General features: G+C 44.2%; 3 protein-coding genes across 7 annotated transcripts; 2 read left to right on the top strand and 1 right to left on the bottom strand.

Moving 5' to 3' along the window:
• Positions 1-1,910: 1,910 nt before the first annotated feature.
• LOC107401224 (protein FAM24A-like) lies at positions 1,911-21,939 on the bottom strand. Of its 2 annotated transcripts, XM_076553847.1 has the most exons (4): positions 21,848-21,939; positions 4,872-4,999; positions 3,150-3,274; positions 1,911-2,259 (listed from the first exon to the last, which is right to left on the bottom strand). In XM_076553847.1, exons 3-4 carry the CDS (start codon positions 3,263-3,265, stop codon positions 2,079-2,081), a joined length of 297 nt encoding a protein of 98 aa, XP_076409962.1. In that variant the 5' UTR covers positions 3,266-3,274; positions 4,872-4,999; positions 21,848-21,939; the 3' UTR covers positions 1,911-2,078. The 2 variants fall into 2 exon arrangements, with proteins under 2 accessions (XP_076409962.1, XP_015851355.1); XM_015995869.3 differs by lacking the exons at positions 4,872-4,999; positions 21,848-21,939 and adding an exon at positions 4,068-4,320.
• On the top strand, positions 4,403-11,751 carry Fam24b (family with sequence similarity 24 member B). 4 transcript variants are annotated; one of them, XM_076553838.1, is made up of 6 exons: positions 4,403-4,714; positions 7,298-7,495; positions 8,181-8,419; positions 10,352-10,487; positions 10,802-10,864; positions 11,397-11,751. In XM_076553838.1, the coding sequence occupies exons 4-6, from the start codon at positions 10,354-10,356 to the stop codon at positions 11,590-11,592; spliced, it is 393 nt and encodes a 130-aa protein (XP_076409953.1). In that variant the 5' UTR covers positions 4,403-4,714; positions 7,298-7,495; positions 8,181-8,419; positions 10,352-10,353; the 3' UTR covers positions 11,593-11,751. The 4 variants fall into 4 exon arrangements, with proteins under 4 accessions (XP_076409953.1, XP_042140771.1, XP_042140768.1 ...); XM_042284837.2 differs by lacking the exon at positions 7,298-7,495; XM_042284834.2 differs by lacking the exon at positions 7,298-7,495 and having other exon boundaries at positions 7,891-8,419.
• On the top strand, positions 15,451-27,936 carry Cuzd1 (CUB and zona pellucida like domains 1). Its single transcript, XM_006976969.3, has 9 exons — positions 15,451-15,532; positions 17,787-17,937; positions 19,864-20,078; positions 21,285-21,435; positions 21,743-21,960; positions 23,115-23,287; positions 24,531-24,922; positions 26,653-26,921; positions 27,585-27,936. Exons 1-9 carry the CDS (start codon positions 15,451-15,453, stop codon positions 27,755-27,757), a joined length of 1,824 nt encoding a protein of 607 aa, XP_006977031.1. The 3' UTR covers positions 27,758-27,936.

The following is a 27,936-nucleotide window of genomic DNA, read 5'->3' as shown; positions in this document are numbered from 1 at the left end:
ACATGTTCCTGTCACCATCACTTCCCGGCGGACTGCATCCTGAAACGGTGAAGGCAGAGCCAACCTTTGCTTTGGTTTTCAGTAGCAGGAGTTTGGTCTCAGCACTGAGAAAAGTATGCACTTGAATCTGGCAACTTGGTAACAGGTTTATTAAACCCTAGAGTGTTTTCTTTTCTGTTAGTATATACTTAGTGATAAGGATTTTTTTTTTTTTCAGGCTGGAGAGATGGCTCAGTGGTTAAGAGCACTGGCTGCTCTTCCAGAGGTCCTGAGTTCAATTCCTAGCAACCACATGGTGGCTCTCAACCATCCATAATGAGATCTCTTCCGGCCTGCAGGCAGAACACTGTGTACATAATAAATAAATAAATCTTTCAAAAAAATTCAATTCTTTAAAAAAAAAGAATTTTTTATGGTACTACTTTTAATGTTTAATAAAATGGAACTTAGAAATAATGTGTTTTCAGTAGTAAAGTTTGGGTCAAGTAACTTATGATACATCCATATAGAATTCTTATATTACTGATAAAAATACTTTTTGAGGGCTGAAACATGGCCCAGTAGTTAAGAGTGCTTGCTATCTTTCCAGATGACCTAAGTTTGTTTCCCTGCACCCACACCAGGTAGCTCACAACTATAACTCCAGCTTTAGGAGATCCGCTGCCTCCTTCTGGCCTGTATGGGCACTTCATAGAGATGGTGTACATACAGACAATCAGGCACATATGTACACACATAAATAAAATAAAGTTTAACAAAGAGCTATAGAGACCCACAGCTGGACAACATACAGAGAGGGAGAGGTCCTAAATGGGATGTCTCTATAATATTCTCCCCCTTCACATGTAGCTCAGGGAAACCTGCAGAAGAGGGGGCAGAAATACTGTAAGAGCCAGAGGAGGTGGTGGACACCAAGGAAACAAGGCCTTCTAAACACAGCAGAATGGACACACATATGAACTCACAGAGACAGGCAGCATGCAAAAGGCTACACAGGTCCGGGGTCTCAGCACTGAGAATGGAGTGGAGGCAAGCCCATCCCTAACTCAGAAGCTGTCTCCCATTGATAACTACTTGCAAGTTTTCTCTAACGGAGTCTCACCGTGTCTAAAGACCACTCAAGGCCAGGGCCCATGCCCAATAGTAGATGATCAACACAAAACAAACTCAATGGTATTTGGGGGGGGGGTGTTTGTTTTTTGTCTCAAAATAACTTATCTAGGAATTTTTTTCTCATTTTCTTACCCTACAGGTCTTATACATCATGGTTCCCAATTTTCTGTTTTGTAGGGATTTCTGTGTGCCAATGTGTATGTTTATGTGTTTCTTGTGCATTTTCCTTGGCTCTTTTTCTGTTCATTTATTTGTTTTGTCCTATTCGATCTTATTTGTTCTTATTTTATTATTTTTTTCTTTAGATGCCCGTTTGTTTTCTAATGAAGGAGAGCAAGAAAGGATATGGACTTGGGTGGGGAGGTTCTGGGAGGAGTTGGGATATTTGGAACCATGATCAGAATATGCTGTAAGAAAAAAATCCATTTTCGATTAGGAAAGTAAAATTTAAGTACAATAGAGTTAAAAAAAAAAGAATAGAAGAAAAAAGAACAAGGAATACCATGTAACAAAATTCAAGCAGAATTTAGCACTGAAAAACTCATCTCATTCAGAGGCCTCATTTTTCTCTTTGGACATAGGAAGTTTCAGTCTTAAACCTAATTTTAAAATACTTTTATAAATTATTTTAGGCATTTAGCAGAATGCCATCCCATCTTTAAAACTGTTTACTTGACCTTTTTTAATCTTCTACTCTGCTTCTCCTGTTTACATGGCAACATAGTAATATTCTAGGCTCAAGTCTCAAAATGAGTAAAAAAGAATAAAGGATGTTCATAACCATCACCACGACCAAGTGAAGGTACAGGAGTATTTTGATTATTGTGTGCTTATACAAAGTACATAAATACCATAGTAGAGAGTAAATAAGAATATAAACATTATAGAAATTGATTTGAAAAATAAAATAGTCTACTAAGAAAGAAGTACTGATCGTGAAGATTTTTGTGTCCACCACTGCCACGTCAGAGTCCCTCATTTGTGCCACAAAAGCAAGGTGGCAGTGTGCCAACATCTGCATAGATGCTACAGTCATCACAGCGCTGGAGGGTGCGACAAGACCCAGGAAGAATGGGTTTGGGCCGGATGATCTTGTCTTGGTTGAGCTTGCATTGTTCAATACAGCTTTCAGCATCCTTTGCGATTCTTAAGAAAACACACACACAAAACGAGCTTAGAATTTTCCTTCCCAATGAGCTTCTTACAATCACGGGGGCTATGTGGGGAAGTCCAGGGCCGGAGCCCATCACACATGCGACACCAGCCTTGGGTTAAAGCTCTCTGCCCCTTTCCCATCCTTTCCTCTCCTACAATCGCTATGCATGTGAACCCAGGTTACCACTCCAAGCAAGGGAGGGTGAATGGCACCCCAGTGGCTGCTACAGGCCCATGAGATGTGGGAATGATGGAGAAGGTGCTACAGTTGGCTGGACTCAGCTCTGGCCTCCACCATCTAAGTCCCTAGGGAGGGACACCATTACTGCTGACAACCAGCCTCATACTTCAGGCTGTCCCTTCTCTCCCAGACTTCAAACATCTCTTGTCTGATTCCCATCCCTGTCAGCAGACCTCCATGGAGTCTCTATTCTCTGGGCCCACTAGGATTTTCCCACAGCCATTGAAATGAATGAGGGAACACGTGAACTTCCCAGTGAGTGGAAAGAGGTCACTATGGTCATACTCTGTCTGAGTAGGAGACAGCTCATCCCCAAGGCATCCTCTGCATGATCGTAAGAGGATGGAAAGGACACTCAGTCAGGGTCCTGTTAAACACACTCCCTGAGGCCAAGTGACAGAAAGCAATGTTGGCACACACAGTGTCCAGGCTGAGAGCAGTGGACTTGCAAGCTCACAACCCCCAAGCTAGAAGGAAGCCCTCAAGCTTCTGTCCCCACCTGCCCCCATCCTCTCACACCTGACAGTGGCCCTTGACTTTCCCCTCCAAGTGACCACTGCAGTAAGAAGTGACCCTGCTCCAGCAGAGGGCCCAGTGTCCCATTGGAGAAGTGGTGTTCACTCCTACTCACGTGACTTACTTTAGTGCCTTGGCTATTTTCATGTAAAGACAAAAGACAACGGATATCAGCATAATTGCAGTAATCAGCATACCGCTAGCGAGGCCCATCATAACCTTCGTCCTCAGGTCGAACATCTTCCACACCTGGCAGAGAAGTTCAGGCAGTGAAGGTGGCTTCATTTACAAATTAAACAGCCACCTGGCCACCGCCGCCCCACATAACATCCCCCGGTGAAGAAGAAAGGACCCCAACACAGATCTTTATGCATGTAAGCAGAAGGAACTCTGTCCAGGGAGGGCCATGCTGACCTCAAGTGAGTAGGAGGGTTTAATTTTGGTTGAAAAGACTCCGATGTAAAATCCAGATATCAGGAAATGGGGATGACAGTAGAAAGAGTATTTAATTTTTCATAGGCGGTGAGGAGTCCTTGTAGCATGAACCAGACTGCACTGGAGCCTCCTACATGCCTTCTGAACTGTGTTTAGTGAATCAGAACTGACTCAAATTCACTCCAGCAAGTACATTGAGTTAGATCTGTCTCATGGACTGAGAGAATGACTCTTCTAAACATTATTGCCCCAAACTGCTAAGAACGTACACACCTATTTTGAAAGTAGTTTTTTTAGTGGTGGTGAGGGGAACCCCACAAATAAACTATGTTATGCTATCTTAGGATTAAAAAGATTCTGAATACGTCCAGCCAACCCCTTCCTGAGGTTGAAACAGAGGCGTGCTCAGACCATGACCCAGCTTCCTCAGGAGTCTCTTGTGCCTCATTCTGTCTTCTAAGAGACTATGTGTCTCCCTACTAAACACTTAATCCTCCCACAGAGTCCCTTTTTCTGGAATAAGCAATATACTTAGTCTAATATCTAAAACTGGGGAGCAGAAAGCCCAGAGATGACAGAAAACAATCTGACTACAAAACATACTTACCAAAGTCAAGCCGTCCAACACTGAATTAAGGACAATTATTTAACACACACACACACACACACACACACACACACACACACACACACACACACACACCTCAAAATAAACAGGAAAAAAAAGTTTCAAAAATAGGATGCTTCAGAAACCTGCAGCTTCTCAAACCTGTGATTTGAGAAAGAAGGATCTAAATGACCCTGTTAGAGCATTTAAGATACAGGCTGGTGTGCTCTGCTGCTGGAGGCCTAAGGTCTGGTAGGGCTGCTAGAATGCACCAGCTCCAAGCCAACCTGTGTGACATCAGCTCCCTTTCTGAGAATTCTGAATTCTGTCCCACATCTAGGCATATTTTAGCTCCAAGAAATATAAATACTATTTTGGGTCCCTTAAAACCTAACCTTTGAGAGTCTGCCAATCAAAAACTGGTTAACTGTTCCAATTATTTAAAAAGAGAATGATGGATCAAGGTTTTAAACACCCTTCTATTTGAAGCTGTAAATGACTGGCTGTGTTTCAGCTATACAGTGAAATAATGCTAAGCGAGTCACTAGGACTCAAGTCTACACTCAACAACACTGGCAGAGTCTCCTACCTCATGGTCAAACAGCTGCAAAAAAACGAAAGTTAAAGAGAATACCTATTTTAGCCAGGTTTGTATTGTATGTTTTTTTTTTTGGGGGGGGGTCAGTTTTTTTTTCAGTTCATTTTTTTTTTCTCTTTAAAATCTAAGGTGACCTAAGAGAAAGATCTGTACCTCGTACTGGGATTACTTTTGTTTGAGGCTTTATTCAGAAGTCAGATTCTTACCAGGAAGAATTATTTCTCTGATGAGTAAGTTCAGTTTCCAGCTGGATCAAGTTACCTGTGTCCCTTCCTTTTGAGTCTAATGTTCCACCTGTCATCTAAGGACATAGACATCCAAGTATGCATCTCGGCTGAAAGTAAAAATTATATGCAGTTTAAGAAAAATTTATGAGCCGGGCGGTGGTGGCGCACGCCTTTAATCCCAGCACTCGGGAGGCAGAGCCAGGCGGATCTCTGTGAGTTCGAGGCCAGCCTGGGCTACCAAGTGAGTCCCAGGAAAGGCGCAAAGCTACACAGAGAAACCCTGTCTCGAAAAACCAAAAAAAAAAAAAAAAAAAAAAAAGAAAAGAAAAATTTATGTATTATATAATTTAAAAATTATATCATGTATATAATATTTTTTTAAAAAAACCCAAAGCCCTATCTGAGACTCAAAACAACCTTTTAACTATCAACCCTATAAAATTAAAATATATATATACTTCTAACATACAATGGCAAAAACTATACATCTTTCCCACTTTCAGACTGGGCATCCAAGATCCACACTCTGTAGCTAGCCCACCCCTAACTCCAGGAAATACGGTAATGATCATTTGGATTCTTACTGTTGCTGGTGAGCTGTGGTTCTCTTTATTCACCTGTCTGTATGGGTTATGGACTGGCTCTCTGTCCTGACCTCCGTTCTCTAGCTGACTTCTGTAGAGCTGTTGATTTTCAGTTTGTTCAGCTTTGTGAGCAGAAGGATGACTTAAGCTCTTCACATATTTGGAGGAAAACCTGAAAGCCCTGGATTCATTTCTACCCACCTGTCCCTTTTTCTGAATAACCTCAGCTGGCCCATCTCCAAGTTCATGGATTCTTCTGTCTGCTCAAATTCAATATTGAGCTCCACTAGTGACATTTTCATTTTACTTATTATAGTTTCCAACTCTGTCATTTCTACCTGACTCTTCACAGTAGTTTTCTTTTTATTAATATTCTTTTTGATAACATACTTTATCTTAGTTCCTTAGACATGGCTTTCTTTGAACATATTTTAAAATGGCTGAATTAAATCTTTGGCTAAGTAGGATCAAAATTAGGATCTTTTCAATTAACATTTTGATTGATTGTTCTATCTTTTGTGGGTCCTATTTTACCATGCTTTACAGTCATTTTTGAAACTGGATGTCTTATTTTTTGTTTTTTTAAACATTTATTTATTATGTGTACAGTATGTCTGCAGGCCAGAAGACGGCACCAGATCTCATTATAGATGGTTGTGAGCCACCATGTGGTTGCTGGAAATTGTACTCAGGACCTCTGGAAGAGCAGCCAATGCTCTTAACCTCTAAGCCATCTCTCCAGCCCAGAAAACTAAATATTTAAAATGGTACAACATGGTGTCTTTGAAAATTAATCTTCTGTCTCTCAAGACTGCTATTGCTTCTTGTTGCAGTCATGTGGTTTCCTGAATGACTTTCCCCACTTGATTCTCTAATGTCTGTGTCCTTTGTTGTATGTGGACACTGATTTGCCCAGAGACAATTAATAATTAGGCAAAAATTTCCTTAAATTCCTGCAACAAGAACAATAACAAAAATCTCCCAGTCTTTGCTGAGGGGCTCAGGATAACTGTGAGCCATGCTTACAACACAGAGGCAAACAGCTGAGAACTATGTCTCAGGCCTCTCCTCTTTCTTAGGAAGAGCCTCTAACATCTTCCAGATGCAGTATCTTAAGACTAGCTCATACTTTTCTAGGTGTGTTTCTAGTCTTCTTAGGCACACAGCTTTAAATGGTGCATGATCTTCTAGACTCCCAGGAATATGTCAGAGCTTTCCAAAGTCCAGAGAGTTTGGGAATCTATTTGTCAAGTTCGAAGGAAACTCCATTTCCCCAAATTTCCAAAAGACAGAAAGGACAAATGGCTAGCTGTGGTGCCTATTAGCATATCAAAGCCCATGCTGCCCCAGGCTCCCTTGGTATCACAAGTACCTGTTATACATTTCAAAGTTCATGCTATCATCCTAGTTCTTCTTACCTCCTCCCCTACCCTAAACTCCCCCAGCCCACAGGCTTCTCTCCCCATAGCTACTCATTCTCCTTATGGCCCTGCTATTTCATCTATGCTCAATCTCTTTGTTGTCCTCTCTCCATCTCCCCCCTCTCCCTCTCTCTGCTCTCCCATGTTCTCCCTCTCTCTGTGTTCCCCTTTCTCTCTCTTCCTGCTCTGCTACTGCTTCTCTCATGGCCAGGTCCAATCTGTTGGCCATGTTCAGTCTACTTCTTTCTCTCTGCTCTGGACTCTTCTAGATGCCACTGGCTGTTCTCTCTCATCTACAATAAAAACCTTCTCCTTAATTATGCCATAGAGTGGTCATGTCATTAGTCTATACACTAGGTATAATTGTCACTCAGCTTTTCCTTTATTTTTTGTCAACTAGCTAGAGTCATCTGAGAAGAGGGACTATCAGTTGAGAAAATGCCTCCATCAAATTGGCCTGTAGGCAAGTCTGTAGGGGCATATTCTTATTAATGATTGATGTGGGAGGACCCATCCTACTGTGGACTGTGCCACCCACCAGCAGGTGGTCTTGAGTTTTATGAAAGAGCAAGCTGAGCGAGCCACGGGGAACAAGCAGGTAAGAAGTATTCTCCCATGGCCTCTGCTTCGGTTCCTGCCTCCAAGTTTATGCCTTGAGTTCCTTCCTTGGTTTCCCTTGATGATGGACTATAGCCTATAAGCTGAGTAAATTGCTTTTCTCTCTCAAGTTGCTTTTAGCCAATGTTTTATCACAGCAACAGGAAAGCAAACTAGGACAGTAGCCAAGGTTTTTCTTTTTCTTTTTTTTTTTTTCAATCAGGTTTATAGAACCAGGCATACATTCCTGCTGTGCAACAGACCTCCAATGTGATCAGAAAGTGGTGGTTACCTCCCTCCCTTTACCAGTCATGCCGCTAAGGCTCTAGTAGGCGTGTCTTGCCCTGCAGATTTGTATTGTAGTATGCAGGTTCAGTGATCTCTTTTCTACACCAGAGGCCCACAAAACACCTTCTGGAGCTTGCAAGCTACCCAGCAGGAGGAAAGTTTCCCTGTCAGTTCCAGCTTGATTTCTCTATGTCCTGCAACCAAAGCATGTGGTTTCTTCAGCTGCAGAGTTTTGCCATCCAGTTACAGTGGCCAACCAAGAGTGTGTCTCTTTGACTAAATAGTCCATGCCCAGCATCGAGACTTTTCATTTAGTAAAATGAGCATTTTAAGACATTGGATTCCTCGCCTTATTTTTTGTTTGTTTGTTTTGCAACCCCAAATTTACTTTTGATTAGCAGTCAAATTCTAAGTTTCTCTGGGAGAAATAAAATCTGAAGAGGAAAACCAAGAGTTACACGTGTTCCGATGTGTTTGGGAAATCTGTGCTGAGGTTTATTTGAGCATGGAATGGAATTCAGAACTCTGGGAAAGAAAGCCAGTCTCCAGAGAGCTGATGTCACACAGATGTGTCCCAGACTAGGGAGATGTAAGAGCTAACAATGGCTGTCCGTTCCAGCAGGCCACACTTCTGAAAGTAAGTTCTTCAAACTTAGACTTCAGTAATTACAATTTTCTTTCTGTTTTAAGTAACATTTTTATTCTTTGAAAATTTCACATGTCGCATATGTATACAATGTATCTTGATCATATCACCCTTCCCCCCTCACTGCCCCAGAAAGCTTCCTGATATCTCTTTCCTACTTTTACATCATCTTATAATTTTTTTTATAATATACTGAGTCCAATAAGTGCTGCCAATACGCACATGGGAGTGGAACCGTCCACTATGGCATAGACAAGTTCTTAGTGGAAGAAAATGGAGTCTTCCTCTCCCAACAACCCCCAATAGGCTGCCTAGGGGTGGGGCCTCAGGAGGCCCTCCCCTATATATGCTGAAATTTTAATTGACCTGATCTTTTGTAGGTAATCGCAGCTGCTCTGAACCATGGCCTGGAGAAAGCATGACACAGCACTCCTCACTCCACACCCTTTGGCTCTTACATTCTTTCTGGCCCCTCTTCCACAGTGTTTCCTGAGCCTTAGTGTCAGAGATCTAAGGCTGATAACATATGTCTCATTTATGCCTTAGTATTCACAGTCAGGTAATCTTAGCACTTTGACCAGATATGAGTCCTGCCCACTGCAAAAACAAGCTTCTCTGACCAAAGCTGAGACCAGCATTGACCTACCAGTATAAACATAAATATTAAAAGGCAGTTTGACAACATGACTGTGTAGCAAAATATGAGTAGTGGGTTCCCTCCTAAAGCCCATGACCTCCCCAGCCAAGGTTTTTGACCAGGATTTAATTAGCCAACATGAATTTCCTCTTGTGCAGCAGCCCTCAAATCAATCAGAAAGTAATTGGTTACACCTCCCCCAGCCCAGCCCATACACCATTCACGCCACTATTGAGTACCTACTGCCTGGCAGGTTAGTATTTAGTATGAGGGTCCAGCACTGAGTAAGACCTCTGGTCCCTTTTCCCCCACTAGCAGCCTGCACAATACCTTCTGGCACTAAGAAAACTAGTCATCAGGAGAGAGTTTCCTGGTCAGTTTGAGACTGATTTCTCTGTCCTGCAACCAAAGTGTGTGGTGTCTTCAGCAATAAGGCCTTACCATCTAGTTATGGTGGGCAACAAAGAGCATTGACAATACCTTGTGTTTTCTTGGGTCCTCCCTAACCAGTAACTCTTGGGAAGTTAACCCACACTTAGCATTGTTTTCCAAGGTTTAGTTTGGTTGTCTAACTGTATTTCTAAAAATGTTGGCTTTTATCCAGCATTGAGAAGAATTAGAAAGCTGTACGTGGGCTTTGGTGTCCAGAGAGTCTATTTCCCTAGTTCGCTTTTCCTCTGAGAGTGTCAGAGTTAAGTTTAAAGAACTTGAGTATTCCAAATGAGAAATGTTGAAGATGTGGGTCTTAGAAGGACAGCAGGAGCTTTCAATACTTGAATCACCCACCCCAGTCCACTCCTGCCTCCCATAACACCCACTATTTGCAAAATAGATGTTCAGGTTCTCAAATTCCTCAAGTTATGGCTTAGAAGTAGTCTTTCCTCTACAAGACCTCTGAAGCTGGCACTCAGGGTGGGGTTGGTTGTGACTCTGAACTCAAGCATAACTCAGGAGGCCCAGGCATGTGGGAAACAGGCACCCACTAGCTCCAGGGTGGGCCCTTCTGTTATTTGAGGGTCTATTAATTTCTGCCTGTCTGCCTTTCCACTGCTTTTCCTTTAGCTCTCTTGCCTCAAGATTTTACATTTGAATCTCCTTTTACATGGAAAATTTCCCTCCTACCTACTTTGGGCCCAGTAAGACCTCTCTGGAAAGAGTCCCTCTGGTTTACATGTAATCTGTGTTTGAGGTCCATCTCCCCTTCACTGAGAGAAGTATGTGGGGGCTGCTAATGACTATGTATGAGGGAGCCCACATTCACTGCTTGTCTACACTTCTCTGCCCAGGTATGTCTAGGTCTTTTGACCTCCGAACAATAATCATGATCACCATTGGTGGTGGGATCCTGGCAGGCATGTTTCTACTGATAGGAGTTGTCCTCTGTCTTTACACCAAAATAGCCAAGGCACTGAATTCAACTAGGTAAGAATGAACAATACCGCTATCTAATGGGACACTGGGCCCTCTGCCGGAGCAGGTCACTTCTTACTGCAGTGGTCACTTGGAGGGGAAAGTGACTTGGAGGGGAAAGGGCCACTGTCAGGTGTGAGAGGATGGGGGCAGCTGGGGACAGAAGCTTGAGGGCTTCTTTCTTGCTTGGGGGTTGTGAGCTTACAAGTCCACTGCTCTCAGCCTGGACACCGTGTGTGCCAACATTGCTTTCTGTCACTTGGCCTCAGGGAGTGTGCCTTCAGGTGTTTAACAGGACCCTAACTGAGCATCTTTTCCATCCTCAGCACTGTAGACTGGAGAACCCACAGAGGATGCCTTGGGGATGAGCTGTCTCCTACTCAGACAGAGTATGACCATAGTGACCTCTTACCGCTCACTGGGAAGTTCACGTGTTCCCTCATTCATTTCAATGGCTGTGGGAAAATCCAAGTGGGCCAAGAGAATAGAGACTCCATGGAGGACTGCTGACAGGCATGGCAATCAGACAAGAGATGTTTGAAGTCTGGGAGAGAGGGGACAGCCTGAAGTATGAGGCTGGTTGTCAGCAGTAATGGTGTCCCTCCCTAGGGACTTAGGTGGTGGAGGCCAGAGCTGAGTCCAGCCAACTGTAGCACCTTCTCCATCATTCCCACATCTCATGGGCCTGTAGCAGCCACTGGGGTGCCATTCACCCTCCCTTGCTTGGAGTGGTAACCTGGGTTCACATGCATAGCGATTGTAGGAGAGGAAAGGATGGGAAAGGGGCAGAGAGCTTTAACCCAAGGCTGGTGTCGCATGTGTGATGGGCTCCGGCCCTGGACTTCCCCACATAGCCCCCGTGATTGTAAGAAGCTCATTGGGAAGGAAAATTCTAAGCTCGTTTTGTGTGTGTCTTTTAAGAACTTCAAAGGAAGCAGGTGCTGTAAGCGATACTGATCCAAGCAATCCAGGCAAGGTCACCTTTGACAAGATCGTCCGGCCCAAACCCATCGCAGCAGAGTCTTGCCCCACCTTCCAGTGCTGTGATGACTACAGCATGTACGCAGATATTGGCACCCTGCCGCCTTGCTTTTGTAGCATAAGTGAAGGACTCTGACACTGCAGTGGTGGATAAAAAGAAATCCTCATGATCAGTATTTCAATTTCTTAATAGAATATTTTCTTATTCGAGCCAATTTCTATAGTGTTGATGTCATTGTGTACTATCTAACATGATATTTATGTACTTTTGTATAAATGTACAATAATGAAAACAGTCTCTGTCTCTATTATGTTTCTTAGTTATACTTCTTATGCCAATATGCACTATGAGATTTGGGCAAGCAGGCATGTAACATGTTTTGGTAAAAATAGGAAAAAGAATAGAAAACAAAAGTGCCCTGCCCTTTTCCAGTCCTGGAAGGAAAAGGTAAGTTAATTTCAGGGCACTTCTAACTTGAGCAGCAGTTAAGTGTGGGAAGCTGGGGTTATGGGAGTGGTTCTGAGAGATTGTTCCTCCTCAGCCCAGATTGTCAAAGGTTCTGACAGGGGCATCACTCACTGGGAGAGAATGAATACATCGCGGTGGGGTATCTCTCAGTTGACCTTGTCTGACGTTTAATGATGGATTGATCTTTGTGGCTTCTAAAGAAAGGGAATGTGGAACATAATGACGCCCACCTGCAATTCCACCTGGCAGGTGGAGGCAGGAGGATCTTGTGTTCAAGGTCACCGTCAACTACACTGAGTTTCAGCCAATCTGGGTTACATTAGACCCTTCTTCAGAAAAGAGAGATGGTATGTGTGCTAGCAGGAGCAGGCAAACCTGAGATTTCTCCCACTGCTGACCAGCCAGATTACACATCTGTTCAGAAGTAGGTGGCCCCTTTTGATCACTTTTACACTGGCCAGCAACAAAAATCAACTATACCAAAAGCCTGTAACCCAAGACAGAAGCCCAGGTTCCCTTCCTCACAGCACTGGCAAGAGGATGGACCTCCAACATGTCTGTTCTTTCTATGGGTGCTCCTGCAGCCCCTTCTAGCACAGATGTCTCGCCTGTCATCACCATGAATTTCCTCTCCTTAGCTAGGCATGTGAGCACCACAGATATAGTTAATATAAAGAGCTATTAACTAGTGACGGGCTGCCACCTACTAAAGGGGAATTTAAAAAAAAAGAGTGGAAAAGGAAATGCAGAGAGCCTCTGCTTCCTAGGGATGGAAAGAATGTGGAGGATGCAGCAGGGGACCTTGCTGCCCTCCGGGAACCACACTGGCATGCCTGCTCTCAGACACTGAACACTCTAAGTCCACCTCTGTAGTGGGTTCCCCAGGGGCACCGCCCCAAGATTCTCTAGGTGAAATAATCTGTCTCTCTTGAGTTTCCAGAACACCGCCTTCATCCCTTACTTAGCTTTGATTCTTTTGTCTACCAGCAAGGTCCTAGTGAATGGAGAACAGTTGAGTTCCTTCTTACCTCATCCAGTGGGCAGCTGAGTACCTGATATGGGGAGGCCTGTGGCAGCTTGTCCTCACCTGAGGGACTAGGTCTAGTTTGGGTATTAGAAGGGACATGAGGCAGGTGGGAAAGGGAATATGGGGGATTTTCATGGTAGGCAGTAGGTCAGAGCACTCACAGGGGTTTTAGAACCAATGGATTCAGATTACATCTTAACTTGGCCTGCACATTGGGAAGCCCCAAGACCTCTCCCAGCCATCAGTTACTTTAATTTAGAGTGGGACTTGTGTAGGGACCATCAGTGAGAGGAGGTCTTCCATGCTCACAGAGATCCTGACTCATGGCAATGACACAAAGCAGGCTTCCTGCCTACTTGGACCCCAGGTGTTCTTCTTCTTCCAGGGTGACTACAAAGCCTTCACACACAGTGTTGCTCAGGGACAGGGGAAGGAGGAGAGTCTAGTCATGGGAAGAAGGAGTGATTGAGGCACAACCCAGAATGGGGTGATTATGTACAGACATAGCTGACTGTGAAGAGTTCCTAATAACTAGAAGGGTCCACACACAGGTATCCCACCCACTACCCCACATAAATACTATGTCCATGTCTCTTATGTAGCTCCTTGTGTAGACAGGAGTCCCGCAGAGCTGTGTAGGGATCTGGGGAGTTTCCAAGCTCCTTGTGAAAGCCGCTCCTCAGTGCCAGCGGGGTCATCTTGCTGCTGTAGTACAGGGTATGGGGGTAACACCTGACCCAGAGCTGACCAGGAATGGATTCCTTGGGGGCACAGTTGAGGATTATCCTCTCCCCAAGTCACAGTTCAGGACTGAATGAGGAAACCTGGACTTCAGAGAATCTTGAGCAACATAGAAGAGTGGAGGCGTACAGGAAGATTCCAGGTGATCCTGCCTCATCTTGACCTCCAAGGGCTTCTGGATGATTCCTAATGTCTTAGCTACTTTTCTATTGCTGTGGTATGACACCACGACCGAGGGAACTTATAGAAGAGAGAATTTATTTGGGCTTACAGTTCCAGAGGGGGAGTTGATGACCACCATGGTAGGGATCATGGCTGCAGGCAGGCAGGCAGGTATGGCCCTGAAGCAGTAGCTGATAGCTTGTATGTGATCCACAAGCAGAGGGCAGACAGAGCTAACTGGGAATGGTGGGAGTGAGCTTTTAAAACCCCAAAGCCCACCCCCAATGACACACCTCTTACAACAAGGCTACACCTCCTCATCCTTCCTAAACAGTTCTATCAAGTGGAGACCAAGAATTCAAATACATGAGCCTTATGAGGACATTCTCATTTAAACCACCATACCTAGAAGTGGCCATTCACTAAAAAGTTCCATGTGAAGTTAGAACAAGATTGAGTTTCTCTCTACCATAAAGATTTGTCTCCATCAACTATTGCCTGGACTTTCCTCCATCTCTCTTCCCCTTTCCCTCTCCTTTACACATAATCAGATTAGAGAAGTTCCTGCCCCAGGACCTTTACACGTGCACTTATATCTTAAAGAAATCCCTCAAATAAGATAAATGATTATCTTTCTGTATTTGCTTCCATTTCATCTTCTCAAGATGCCTCTCCTTTTCCTTAATTGGCATCCTTTCCCACCTAAGTTTGCCACAGTTTATCCGATCACCCCATTAGAGCACAGTTAACACACTTGCTCCTATATGTATTTTTAATTTGTTATCTATTTCCCCCACTTAGAATGCAGGTTCCATAAGAGTAAAATCTATGTGTCTTGTGCTCAGTTCTGTATCCCACCACCTAGGACAGTGAACAATGAAAACTTGCTCAGTGAATAAATGAAAGGCAAATGGATGAATGAATGAATGAATGAATGAATGAATGGGCAACCCCTTTCATACACACACTCTTCTTCCTAGTCTCATGTGGACACTGCGAGTCCTGTCTCCAAGTTGCAAGCTCATGCCTGAGGGACTCGACTCCACCCACTTTATCCTCTTCAGAGGGACAGGGTCAGCAATCTTTGCAGGGAGGCCTGACCTGCGTTGTGTTTTCCTCCCCATCCTTTGTCCCTCTCCTACCCCTCAGATCAGCCTCCTGTAGGCATCTGAGGACCCAACTGGGCCCAGAGTTTGCCAGGTACCATGTTATCCTCTAGCCTGATGAGCTTCGGACCCCAACGACTTCCATTCCTGGAGAAGTCATGGCCTCAAGCCAATGGTGCCACCTCCCTCGTGATCTGCACAGGTGGGGCCAAGGCTCAAGCGCCGATCAACCCCAAGGCCAGAGGGACGGCTGTGTGGCTGCTGCTCCCCGTGCAGAACTGGGCTGGCTGGCCCACAGCCCTTTGAGAAGTGACGCGGAAGAATGAGGGCCATGCGGGAGACTGCTGGCCAGGATGCAGCCCACAGCTGTGGGGTTCTCACCAGCATCACCCCCAGCGTGGCCAAACTGACACGTTTCCCGAGATGCCAGGAAGCTTATGAAACTCAGAGAAATATAAAAGCCTGCAGGCTCCGAGGCACCCTGCAAAGATGGAGGTCACTGGAAGGTTGTTCATTTGGGCCGTTTTAGCCGCCTCCTGTGGGGCACAGCTGAATTCCATGGTGGCTGAAGGTAAGAAAATTGAACCACATTCTTCAACTCAAACATGGAAGACCTGCTTTTACCAGGCTTCTTCCCAAACTTACAAAGCTTTCATATCTGCTGCTGCTCTCAGTACAGAGAATAACTCACCTCGGTGCTCTCTGGAGGACTTCTGTTTCAGTGGTCATTTCCTTAAGGCCCAAGTGGCCATGTTCATTGAAATAGAAAAGGCACACACAGTTTCACCATGTCATTTCACTTTTAACAGCATATCTTAGGAAAAGAATCCTAAAGCTATATACCTACATGAATAGATATTGACATTTTTTTTTAAATGTGAGTTTTAGTTGCTGATTTTTTTAAGGGTAAGTCAATACAGAGACTTACTCTTGTAAATTCTAAAAGATTACATATACAAGAAAGGGTCTCTATTAAGAGGGAAAACGTTTACAATTTTACAATATGATAGTGCTTATGTCTAGAACAACACATGGCACATTTTTAGAATGGAAAAGAGGGAAGAAAGGAAAGAACTGGGGAATTCACATCAGAGTTTTAAGGAGGATGCTGATCCTGGGTGGGTGGGGTTGTGCTGCCTTTTTCAGTTACCCTTGTTTTCCTTTCCCTGACAAATGTAGCACTAGTTATTGTTAGGTAAACACAGAAATGGCATTCGTCAGTCACAGGTGAAAGAGAACGGAAGAAAGTTTGTTTCTAAATACATAGGGGTTTGGATCATCAGTCTCTCTTGGAAAATGTATCTATTTTTGTCTTTGCTGGTGTGTGAGTGCATTTGTGCGTGCGTGCGTGCGTGCGTGCGTGCGTGCGTGCGTGCGTGCGTGTGTGTGTGTGTGTGTGTGTGTGTGTGTGTGTGTTTTCATGAGGTAGGGTCTTACTACAAATCCCAGGCTGCCTTTTTGCATGGGAGCCTCCTTCCTTAGCCTTCCAAATGCTGCAGTTACAAGTATATGCCTCCATACCTTGCTTTCCCCATTTTTTCACTGGGTTCTCTTATTTTTTTCTTTTTATATTTATTTGTCATATGTGCTCAAGCACATGTGTCCTCACACATTACAGTGCTCAAGTGACGTTCAGAGGACAACTCCCAGCAGCTTTTTTTCTCCTTCTACCATGCGGGTCCTGGGGATTAGATTTGGGTTGTCACCTTTGGCAACAAGCTCCTTTACCCCATTGAACCATCTCATTGGCTTCATTTTCCTTTTTTTTCTCTAATAATTTTTATTATATAAACCAATTTTTAACTTTAAACATATTTTGATCATATTCTTCTCTCCCCCAAGTCCTTCCAGACCCTCTCCTCCCAGCTTGAAGGTCTTTCTCAAAAACAAACTAAAAACCCAACACAAAAACAAAACCTAGAAAACAAAACATATCAACAGCAACAGCAAAACCTATAACCAAATAGAAGCACACACAAAAAAACTGTGGAGTCTACTATATGTTGGTCAACTGCTCCAGAACATAAGGCCTGCCCTGGAGTGGCTGATATAAACAGTGCCACTCTGTTGGAGAAAATTCTGTTGGAAAAAACCTCTTCCAGGTGGTATAAATGACAATTCTGTTGTTAACATTTTACCCTAGTACCCTAGATTTTCATTCATTCATTTAAAAAACCAAGATGAAATATAATAAGATGGGGGCTGAAGAGGTGGCTCAGTGGTTAAGAGCACTTGACTGCTCTTCCAGAGGTCCTGAGTTCAATTCCCAGCAACCACATGGTGGTTCACAACCATCTGTAACTGAGATCAGATTCCTTCTTCTGGTGTACATGAAGACAGAGCACTCATATACATAAAATAAATAAATAAATAAATAAATCTTTGAAAAAATAAGATAAAACAAAAACTATCACACTGAAGTTGGACAAGACAAACCAACAGAAGGAAAAGAGCCCAAGAGAAGGCACAAGAGTCAGAGACTCACTCATTCACACACTCAGGAATCCCATAAAACAGTAAACTGAAAGACTGGCCTTGTCTTTTAACTATTGAATTGTAAGAACTCTATATATATTCTAGATAGACTTTTCTTCAGTCCCTAATATATTCTTTTTATAGACCACATATAGAAGAATTACAATTTCTCCCCAGGACACAAAGGGCAAACCCATTGCTTGTGTGTTCATTTGCAGTAGCTGCAATATTTCGACGAGTCACCTGTCTATTTATAGGTCTATCCTATTCCTTGTGGGAGGTCGAATCCTGTGTCTTCTGGGGATACAGAAACCGTTCCTTCCCTCAGTGCTAACTATGGTATCTACCAGGCAGATCCAGATGCACGGCCAGTCTGGGAGGGGCCAATCTGGGAGAGACCCACAAAGCCCTGATCCTACAGCTCAATGCTGATGAGAACTGTACCTGGACCATCCAGAGACCTGAAAACAGGAGCATCCGAATCATCTTCTCCCACGTGCAGTAAGTGGAGGCTTCAAGTTTCTAAGGAGGGTGCTGACTCTAGCCATGCTGGGGCTGGGGTGGGGTGGGGTGGGTGAGCTTTCTGTGGAGGGGAACTCAGCTGCTTCCACAAACTGAAGGTATTCCCCATGATGACGATAAAGATGATAGTTATGGTTGCTGTTCATCACTGAAGACTGGCATGCTAAAATCTGAGTCACACAGGCACTGCAAGGCCAGTGCTTGAGTTACAGATGCAAAGAGCTTGATAACTTACCGAGATCAGTCAACTAGTTCCCAGAACCATCAACGCTGGTACCCAGCTAGTCTAGTTCTAGACTGTAGACCTTCAAATCTTAAACTCTGGCTCCAAACTCTGATCCACGTTAGAGTCATCATGGAAGCTTCCAAAAAAAAAAAAAAAAAAATCCTAGGCTGCACCCTGTACAATTAGATCACAGTTTCCAAGGGTGGGGCCCAGCCCTGACAATTTTTGAAATTTTACCTTAAAAACATACATTCACACATGTTTTGTAATACCCTTGCTGTGCCATGTGGATTCTAGCCTCTGTTGTACTGCGAAGCCTCAGGATCTCATAAGATCTGCCCTAGTTCATTTCTCAACACCCTTCTGTAGCTGGTGCAACCCAATTCAGTAGACAAGAAAGCTCAGAGAAGCTATTCTCTGGACCAGGGCCATCCAATAATAGATAAAGGAAGGGGATGGAATCCCAGGATCCTGACTCTGGGGCCCCTGATCTTATCCCACTTCAGTGGTTCTCACTCTGTAGCTGCCAGAATCATCAAGAGGGCTCATCCAAGTGCACAGGCTGGGTCACGTTGGGGTCCATACTATCTAATTTAAATAATTGGGTGGAGCCTGAAAATCTGCACAAGAAACAAATTCTCAAGTGACTCTGGTGCTGCTGTTCCAACCACCCCACTGGGAGAACCAGGGCTCTACATCCCAGAAGCAGGAATTTATTGACCTTCAGTCAAATGCACAGAAGGCAACTCACCATTTTCCTGGAACAGGAGAGCTATCAGAAACCTACACCTCTCCCCATTTTTTTTTAATATATAAAGAGAAAGAACAGAATTGTAGTAAGAGCAAAACTCAGTGGAAAAAAGATAGCATTCATTGGAATAACTTCTTGTGTATGAAGCCTATGATAGATGCTTCACCCTAAGGACACCAAAAACAAAAACAACAAAAACCTTACATAAAAATAAAAAGTACACCATGATGCTCATTTTACAGAAGAAGACTGAGGTCTGACGTCAAACAAGATTAAATAGCTGGTCCAAAGCTATGCAGCCAGGAAAGTGCTTAAGGTGGAAGGGAGTTCAGCTTCTCTGTGTTTGTATTATATTGGCTCAGAGCCATCTTGGACATAGCTCCTCTGTGGGCATTTGGAAAGAGCCTGGCAGCATGGGCATAAAATAAAAATCCTGGGCTGCCTGCTCAGTGCAGAGCATTGGACCGTCCTTCAGAATGAGCCTGTGGTGGGGAGGAAGGGACAGCCGGGGGATGCTTCCCTGGAAGGTGGCCATGGAGAAGGACTTGATTTTCAGCAAGCTTGGATATCAAATATTAGTGAGGCTGGGTTCTAAGTTAGAACTATTCTGTATCCACTGGTCACCATGGAGGCACAGCAAACAGGGCCAATGGAATTCAGGGAGGACTGCAGCCCTGGATGCTAGGCCTGTGTTCGAGCATTCACTAACTATAAGGTGCTGGCAAGTGACTTCACTTTCCCGAGCCCATTAAGGTTGTGGTTTGATGTTAAGGAAGGGTGAAGCCCATGACTGGTCTGGCAGAGGTCTAAATGAGCCAGATTGCCTCCCCTTTATAAACTGTGGTGCTAATATGAACAGGGGACAGTGTATTTTGAAAGCCACTTTGTGAATGGCTCTTCTCCAGCCACAGGCGTGTTCTGTTCCCAGGTTGGATCCAGACGGAAGGTGTGACAGTGAAAACATTAAGGTGTTTGATGGAAGCTCCACCAGCGGGCCTCTGCTAGGGAAAGTCTGCAGTAAAAATGACTTCGTGCCTGTGTTTGAATCATCGTCCAATTCCCTGACGTTTCAGATCGTCACAGGCTTGACAAGTGTCCAAAGAAGTGTCTTTATCTTCTACTACTTCTTCTCTTCTGATACCTGTAAGTTGTCCTTGACACATCCTTCCCACAGCCCTCTGCAAATACAGGTCACAACAGCTCCTGCTGGGGACATCGTGCTCTCAAGCCCTGGCTGGAGGATCTGTGTACCGACATCGCAGATTCAGTGGCCACCTTTGAAAATCCCATTCTTTGCTTCTGGGGAAGCTCAGGGTGCTTTTCCTCAAACCGGATTTCTGGCGAGGCAGATTTGGCTCATCAGACAGCTACAGGCTGACAAGTGCTGTGTCTGAGCCCAAGGGAGAGACTCTGTTCAGCCTGTTTAGTAACTCGAGACATCCGCGACATCTGTCATGGACAGACTCCCCTGGTCTGATTCATTAGATGTGGGCTGAGGCCCTTAGGTTCCTGGGGGATGGAGTGATTCTGACAACAAGAATGGGAGCACATGTGGCGTGAGGCTGATCCAATTTTTAGACCGTCAGATGCTACATGATTCTACATACTCAGCCCCTGATTCCAGTTTGACCTCAGGTAGAATGCCATGGCTGGGAGCCAGCAGGTCCATGAGGAGAGCTTCACTCTGGATGTCGTAGAGGGGCTGGTCTTGACACTGATATCTTGTGCTAAGGAACCACCAGGGTGGAGACATCAAGCTCTTCTGGAGCTGGACCCAGGCCACCTCCTTATACCAGATGTGGAGACTCTACCTGACATGGGTCCTATGAGTCAGTCAACCTAAACTATTTTATACCTCCAGGCTTCCGTTTGCTTCAGTTTTCTTTGTCGTGTTGGCCTCTACTTACCTACACTGGCAGTGAAGGACTAAGGAAGGTTGCCTCTGAGCTGAGCTTTGACTACTAGCATGACTAGGGTGGAGAGAGGAGAGAGGAGCAGAGAAGGACCCTGTATTGAAACCCAAGCAGACATGTTAAGAAAGGGCAATCTAGAACAGCAGCTCCTGTGCTGGTAGCCAGTAGGACTGGACAGTGATGGTGGGTGAGGAGCCTCCAGCACTAGCCCTGAGGATGCGGCTATGTTCTGCAGTTCCATGGATCTTTAGTCTGGTCCATTTGACAGCAGGGCAGAGCTGTACTCCCAGGCACACTGAGGGTGAAAGGTCTGGTGCTAAGGGAAGGTGAAAGCCTCAGCTATGACACACAGAGAAGACAGCGGCGTGGCACTCGGGGAGGACACTTTAAACCCTTACACCACAGAAAAACGACAGCCGTCTTTGTCTCTTCCCAGCTATTCCAAACTGTGGTGGTTACCTGGATACTTTAGAAGGATCCTTCAGCAGCCCCAATTATCCGCAGTCCCACCCGGAGCTGGCATACTGCGTGTGGCACATACAAGTGGAGAAAGGCTATAAGATAAAACTGAACTTTAAAGAGGTCTTGTAAGTATTGTGGTCTACTGTATTGACCCCCAAAAACCGGGGGACCAAACTGGGGAGGAAAAAAAAGGTCTCAGGCCCCACACATGGGTACATTTCAGAGAAGCATCGTAGAAAGGAAAACACACAGCGGTGCTGTTAACTATTTTTTTCTGGAGATTCTGAGATCCCATGAAGGGACTGACAAAGCGTTATCATAACTCTGAGATGTCACTGTAAGGACAAACCCTTCATGACTTCAGAAGGAGTGATGGACAATAGAACTGAATTGGTTTGGGAAGGTTTTTACATCGGAGGCCATCCTTCTTAGCCTAGAAATGGACGAATACTGCCGATTTGATTTCATCGCACTCTATGATGGCCCCTCCACCACATCTGGCCTGCTGAAACAATTGTGTGGCCGCGGGCAACCTACCTTCGAATCTTCCTCCAACTCCATGACTGTTGTGCTGTCTACAGATTATGCCAATTCCTACAGGGGCTTTTCTGCCTCCTATACTTCCATTTATACAGACGATGTCAACACCAGTAAGTCACACTTCATGACCTTTGAGCTAGTTTGAGCCTGTCGATTATGACATGCATAGACCCTGCTTCTTAGTTCTTAGCCTGAATATGGCTAGCCTTGTTTGCCAGCCTGTCCCAGGAACTTGGGGAATATAGCTAATCCAGAGGCTCGAGGATCCGCTCTGTGCCTTGCTTACTACAGGAGGATGTCAACGATTCCATTAAGCTAAAAATGACTTCTGTAGAATGCAGGGTCTGGTTGGGCTAAGGTCTTCTTTAATGACGTCATTTTAAAGAAATGTAACCATAATAACTGGGGAAGAAGAGGCTACGAATTTGGGAGTGGGGTCATGGAAAGAGTTAGATGAAGCACGTTAGGGAGGGGCTTAGGGAGTGAATGGGAAAAGAGGGGGAAAGTGATGTAACTATTTTAATTAAAATGTGTAAATATATTAGATGTATAGATTATAGCTCTAAATAAGGTAGCAACGGGCACGTGAAAAAAAATCACCAACTACTTGCCTGTGGCAATCTTTTACCTACTGTTTAAGGTACTGTGAGTTCAGATATTCATTTATTTTGTGTGTGTGCAGGTATGGGCATGTGTGTGTTCATGTATTCGTGTGTGTGTGTGTGTGTGTGTGTGTGTGTGTGTGTGTGTGTGTGTGGCCAGAGCACGGCATGGGGGCTCCTTCTCTAGCACTTTCTGTCTTACTCTCTTGAGACAGGGTCTTAATCTGGAGGTGGGCTGGCAGTCAGCAAACCATAGTGATCTTTCTGTCTCTGTCTTCAAGAGCGCTAGGGTTCCAGGCACGAACACAGCCACACCTAGCTTTTTATGGGGGTGCTGGGGATTCGAACTCAGGTCCTCATGCTTGATCAGAAAGTTCTCTTACCGACAGCCATCTTCTCAGCTCAGTGGTTACAGGGAGTTTGTTGCTGTTGTTTTGCTTGTTGAAACAAGGTCTTGTCATGCAGCCCTGGCTGACCCAGAACTCACAGAGGTCCACCTGCCTCTGCCTCCTAACTGCTGGGATTAAAGGCGTGTGGCACCAATTCCAGCAGGTTAGACTTGTAGTAGATTCATCTTCACATAGAGGTCTTGAAAATGCAAAGTTCCCAGCTGGTCAAAATGTGATCATTCTTTCTATTCTGTTCCCCCTTTTTCTTGATAGCATCTTTAAGCTGTGCTTCTGACAAGATGAGAGTCATCATAAGCAAATCGTACCTGCAGTCACTTAACTACAATGAGAACAACTTGCAACTAAATGATCCAACTTGCAGACCGAGTGTATCAAACGTCGTAGAATTCTCTATCCCTCTGCACGAATGCGGTACAGTTAAAAAGGTACTGTGAACCCCACCGCTGGGTTCTGTCAAATGCTAAGCACATGGTGATGCACAGGCATGAAGCTTGCTGTATCTTTCACAAACGACATCAAACTCCTATGGCTGGACTAAGAAAGCGTGTTCATAGATGTGCACACACCCAGTCACACACAGAGGCAGGATTGTCTCATTCATTTGCAAGGTAACTGGAGGATGAATGCTTTTCCCAGAAGGCAAAGAACTCTGAACCCTCACTGTAGAGAGTTGGATCATCCGTGGCCAAGATTTCCTGGCTTACCAGGGAAAGTTGTGCAGAGAATGGTACATTCCATATTTAGTAAAATTGAGCTGGATTTTAATCTCTTATTTTCTTGAAAAGGCAGAAAGTAGAAGCATGTTTTAAATATCGAAAGACGTAAGTCTGTGGTTTGGTCTGCACACTTTAGAAATACCATTTAAGACCTCAAGCATGTCAACACTTCTAGGCCCCTTTAAGATACATACTGTAGACTTAAACCACTTTGTGATTGAAGAAGGCAGAGACTAGACCAGAGGAGCTGATAAGAAGTAAATATTTTCTTCTGTCCATTTTTTCTTCCAAAAACGAACACACAAGCTTTATTTCTCAGATGTCTAGGGTGCACTGAGGCCAAGCTTCCATCTATGTGCACGTGGAGAACTGCCTGCTTAGCCACATGAACTTAGGGCTCTTTAGGAAGGAAACACGGGAGAGTTCAGTCTTTTATTTATGGACCCCAGGGCCTCACACAAGCTAGGCAGGCCTTCTGCCACCAAGCTACATTCTCAGTCCTCTTTTGATTTTTCTTTCAAAACAGGATCTCACTAGGTTGTCCACACTGGCCTTGAACTCTGTAGCTCAAGCAGGCTTTGAACTGTGATCCTTCTGCTTCAGCCTCCCTAGGAGCTGAGGTTATGGGTCTGTATCAACAGGCCTGGTCTGGTGAGTTTAAAATCTTTATAGGGCTGGAAATGTGCATTCCACAATGATGTTAACGTAATAGAAAGAAATCTGACCCAATTCCATCTTTTGATCTTTCTAATACAAGCTTCATCTTTCACTTCCTTCCTTCTGCAGGTCAGTGCTGCAGGAAAACACATTTAAGGTTGAGAGGATTTGATGTGAAAGCTGTTCTCTTGTGACTTGTGGAAATTAAGTTGCTACCTGCAAATCTTATCCTTCTCTGTGCTCTGAAATATTGACGGGCTAAAGTATAAATTTTGAATTCCTTCCCATTCTGCAGATAGAGGACCACACAATCTCTTACACCAACATAATCACCTTCACCGAGTCTCCAATTTCTGCAGTGATTACCCGTCAGAAGCACCTCCAGATAGTGGTGACGTGTGAGATGGAATATAATTCTACTGTGGAGATTCTGTACATAACCGAAGATGACGTCATACAAAACCAAAGTGTCCTGGGCAAATACAACACCAGCATGGCTCTTTATGAGTCCAACTCATTTGAAAACCAAATAGAGGAGTCACCATATTATGTGGATTTGAACCAAACTCTTTACGTCCAAGTCGGTTTGCATACCTCAGACCCGGGTCTGGTGCTGTTTCTGGATACCTGCAGAGCCTCTCCCACGTCTGACTTCGCATCTCCGACCTATGACTTAATCAGCGGCGGGTATGCACTCATGTAGTGGGTCTCTGTATGTGCCAGTGGAAGCGTTAGGTTTTTGGGTTTGTTTTGTTTTATTTTGTTTTGCTGGTTTTTTGAGACAAGGTTTCTCTGCGTAGCTTTGGAGCCTGTCCTGGAACTTGCTTTGTAGTAGTTTTTCTTTTATTGTTGTGTGTATGTGTTCCTGGGTGAATAAGTGAATGTGCATATCTGTGCACGGGTAGGCAAGACCCTGGCATCCATTGTCTTCCTCAAAGATTCTCTGACTTATTTTTAATTAATTTTTCTTATTTGTATCTATGTGTGGCATGTGTGTGTATTCATGTTCACTTGTGTGTTGGCATACACGGGTATTCACATGCATGGGTGGATGTATCTGTGGAGGCCTGGGGTTGATGCCAAGAGTCTCACTCTACATATTTTTGTTTGTTTGTTTGTTTGTTTGTTTGTTTTTGTTTTTGTTTTGTTTGTTTTTTGAGACAGGGTTTCTCTGTGTAGCTTTGTGCCTTTCTTGGAACTCATTTGGTAGCCCAGGCGGGCCTCGAACTCACAGAGATCCGCCTGCCTCTGGCCTCACTCTACATCTTATTCATCGAGGCTGGGGGTCTCATGTGAATCTAGAACTTTGCTGGCAGGCTGTTCTGGCTTGTTTTGGGGTTTTCCCTGTCTCCACCTTCTCAGTGCTGAAGTTACAGGCCTGGCTTTTCTGTAGCTTCTGAAGAGGGATCCAAATTCTGGTCCTCATACTTGCACAAGTGCCTTAACCGCGGACCCATCGCTTCACCCCCTCATTGCTTTTGGAGATAGGGTCTTTCACTGAACCCAGAGCTTGTGGATTCAGCTGGGCTGGCTGGCTGGCCAGAAGAACACAGGCATTGTCCTGACTCTGCCTACCTAACTAACACTGGAATTGCAAGCATACTGTGAGTGCTGGGGATGAACTCAGGTTCTCAGGATAGTGCGCCAAGCACTTTGCTGATTGAACGATCTCCCCAGCCCACAGTAGTAATGATTTTAATAAAGTACGTTTTGTATTTATAAACACTCAGTGTGTGTGTGTGTGTGTGTGTGTGTGTGTGTGTGTGTGTGTATAAAAATTTCCTTGTATGGAATTTTAATAAGCTTAATCATTTAAAAATTGTTACCGTGTACTAGCCACAAATAACTCATGTTAAAATATTTAGATAGGCCATCTGTATTTCTTGATTTAAAACTATGAATATAAAATATTTGTTGGTGGGGAAAAACCTACTTATGTTTTGTCTAGCGGGGGTCTACTTGTGGTTTTGCTTTTTGTATATTTTGGCTATTTTTTACAAGGACATGGAAGGTTCTAAAATGTGTGCCATCCTTTGAACATGACATTCTTAAGAAAATAGATGTAACTTTTTTTTTAAAAGAAAAAGCACGTGATGTTTTAAAAGAGATGCTCCTTTTTCCTCTAAAAGTTGATGGGCAATCAGCTGTACTTGCGCATCAATACTGAGCACTTTAGGAGAGGTGTTTGAGCCCCATATAGGTGCTGATGTTCTGGTAGCTCACGGGCCAGGAACCTCAGATAAGAGCAGGACCTTATTACCTTTCCCACCTCTCAAGCTTACAACACTCTGAACCACTGATGTCTCTCTAGAGAGGTTCCTGGGCTCACACATTGAACACCTCAAAGCTTGTATCATGTCACTTTCACATGGAAAAGCTGCCGTGTACCTTCTAACTGTCCCTAAATTGTGTTCCAGATGTAGTCAAGATGAGACTTGTCAGGTGTATCCCTTACTTGGACACTATGGAAGATTCCAGTTTAATGCTTTTAAATTCTTGAGGCATCTGAGCTCGGTGTATCTGAAGTGTAAGATTTTGATCTGTGATACCAGCGACGAAACATCCCGCTGCAATCAAGGCTGTGTCTCAAGAAGGAAACGAGATGTTTCTTCATACAAGTGGAAGACTGACTCTGTCATAGGACCAATTCGTCTGAAGAGGGACCGAAGTGCAAGTGGAAACTCAGGCAAGAATACGCTGTTCATGATCTAAGTTTATCTTGTGGCTCGTAAAATGTGGCTCAAATCTGTTGTTCCTGAGATGTGCAGTTTAGAGATTTAAAGTAGAAGTTTTAGCAGACAAGTGACTAAGTACACAAGATGAATACTTCCATCACGTATATCATATATGCGTCTATAATCCATCACACACTGGTGCTATGCCGTTAGTGTGGCCTTTAAGAGTTCATGGATACTATCCCCATCTCTAGAGACAACTTTCTGTCAGCGTCCCAGTTCCTTGTTACAGATGTCTAAGCAGATAACCAAACTAGAAAGAATCTATTTTAACTTCTCAATGAGGAACAAAGTTAACCAGTGCCCACATCAGAGCCTATTTGGGAAAAAAGGTTATCTTTTCACCATAGACAATATTAACACAGGACAACCTACTTACTTCTAGGCATGTTGAAACCTGATAGTCTGTATAGGAAAGACTCAAAAGACAGCCCAGAGTTAAATGGCCTAGGATAAAACATAAATATAATGAATTCAGATTGTTTGAGAATTGTCCCCCTCTCTTAAGTTGAAATTGCATATTATTGATTCATGCATATCATAGGGCATAATATGAAATTATAAATACTGCCAAAATTTGGTAATACTAATACTAAAACTATTTCCGATTCCAGGACTTCTGCCTCAAACACACACAGCAGAAACTCCAAACCAACCTCTCAGCCAGCTACACCTCTTTTCCTTCATGGTTCTTGCTCTCAATGTGGTGATTGTGGCCGCAGCCACAGTGAGGCATTTTGTAAACCGACGGCTGGAGCACAGATACCAGAAGCTGCAGGTCTACTAGCTCTGACCCTAAGAAGACCCCTGCCTTCTCATGGATGCTAGATGAAGCCGCTCCTCATGCTTAAACAAGGGTCAGGAATAAACCAGGAAGGCCTGAAAAGGCAACACAATACTTTCATGTTCATATCATGGTAATAGTGTATTTCATTATGGGATGGCTGAAATGAATAAACATTATGT

The sequence above is a fragment of the Peromyscus maniculatus genome, chromosome 1 (assembly GCF_049852395.1).
Source record: "Peromyscus maniculatus bairdii isolate BWxNUB_F1_BW_parent chromosome 1, HU_Pman_BW_mat_3.1, whole genome shotgun sequence".
Lineage (NCBI taxonomy): Eukaryota > Metazoa > Chordata > Mammalia > Rodentia > Cricetidae > Peromyscus > Peromyscus maniculatus.
This window is presented reverse-complemented; position numbering and strand designations above follow the sequence as displayed.

What these genes read in the sequence shown, in the direction of transcription:
- Fam24b (XM_042284837.2), top strand. Translation starts at nt 10,354, where the DNA reads ATGTCTAGGTCTTTTGACCTCCGAACAATAATCATGATCACCATTGGT. An exon ending in AAGGCACTGAATTCAACTAG is followed by an intron (nt 10,488 to 10,801) that starts GTAAGAATGAAC and finishes TTCCATCCTCAG; the next exon opens with CACTGTAGACTGGAGAACCC. An exon ending in CTGTCTCCTACTCAGACAGA is followed by an intron (nt 10,865 to 11,396) that starts GTATGACCATAG and finishes GTGTCTTTTAAG; the next exon opens with AACTTCAAAGGAAGCAGGTG.
- LOC107401224 (XM_076553847.1), bottom strand. Translation starts at nt 3,265, where the DNA reads ATGTTCGACCTGAGGACGAAGGTTATGATGGGCCTCGCTAGCGGTATG. An exon ending in AAAATAGCCAAGGCACTAAA is followed by an intron (nt 2,260 to 3,149) that starts GTAAGTCACGTG and finishes TGTTTTCTTAAG; the next exon opens with AATCGCAAAGGATGCTGAAA.
- Cuzd1 (XM_006976969.3), top strand. Translation starts at nt 15,451, where the DNA reads ATGGAGGTCACTGGAAGGTTGTTCATTTGGGCCGTTTTAGCCGCCTCC. An exon ending in ATCATCTTCTCCCACGTGCA is followed by an intron (nt 17,938 to 19,863) that starts GTAAGTGGAGGC and finishes TTCTGTTCCCAG; the next exon opens with GTTGGATCCAGACGGAAGGT. An exon ending in TATGACTTAATCAGCGGCGG is followed by an intron (nt 24,923 to 26,652) that starts GTATGCACTCAT and finishes ATTGTGTTCCAG; the next exon opens with ATGTAGTCAAGATGAGACTT.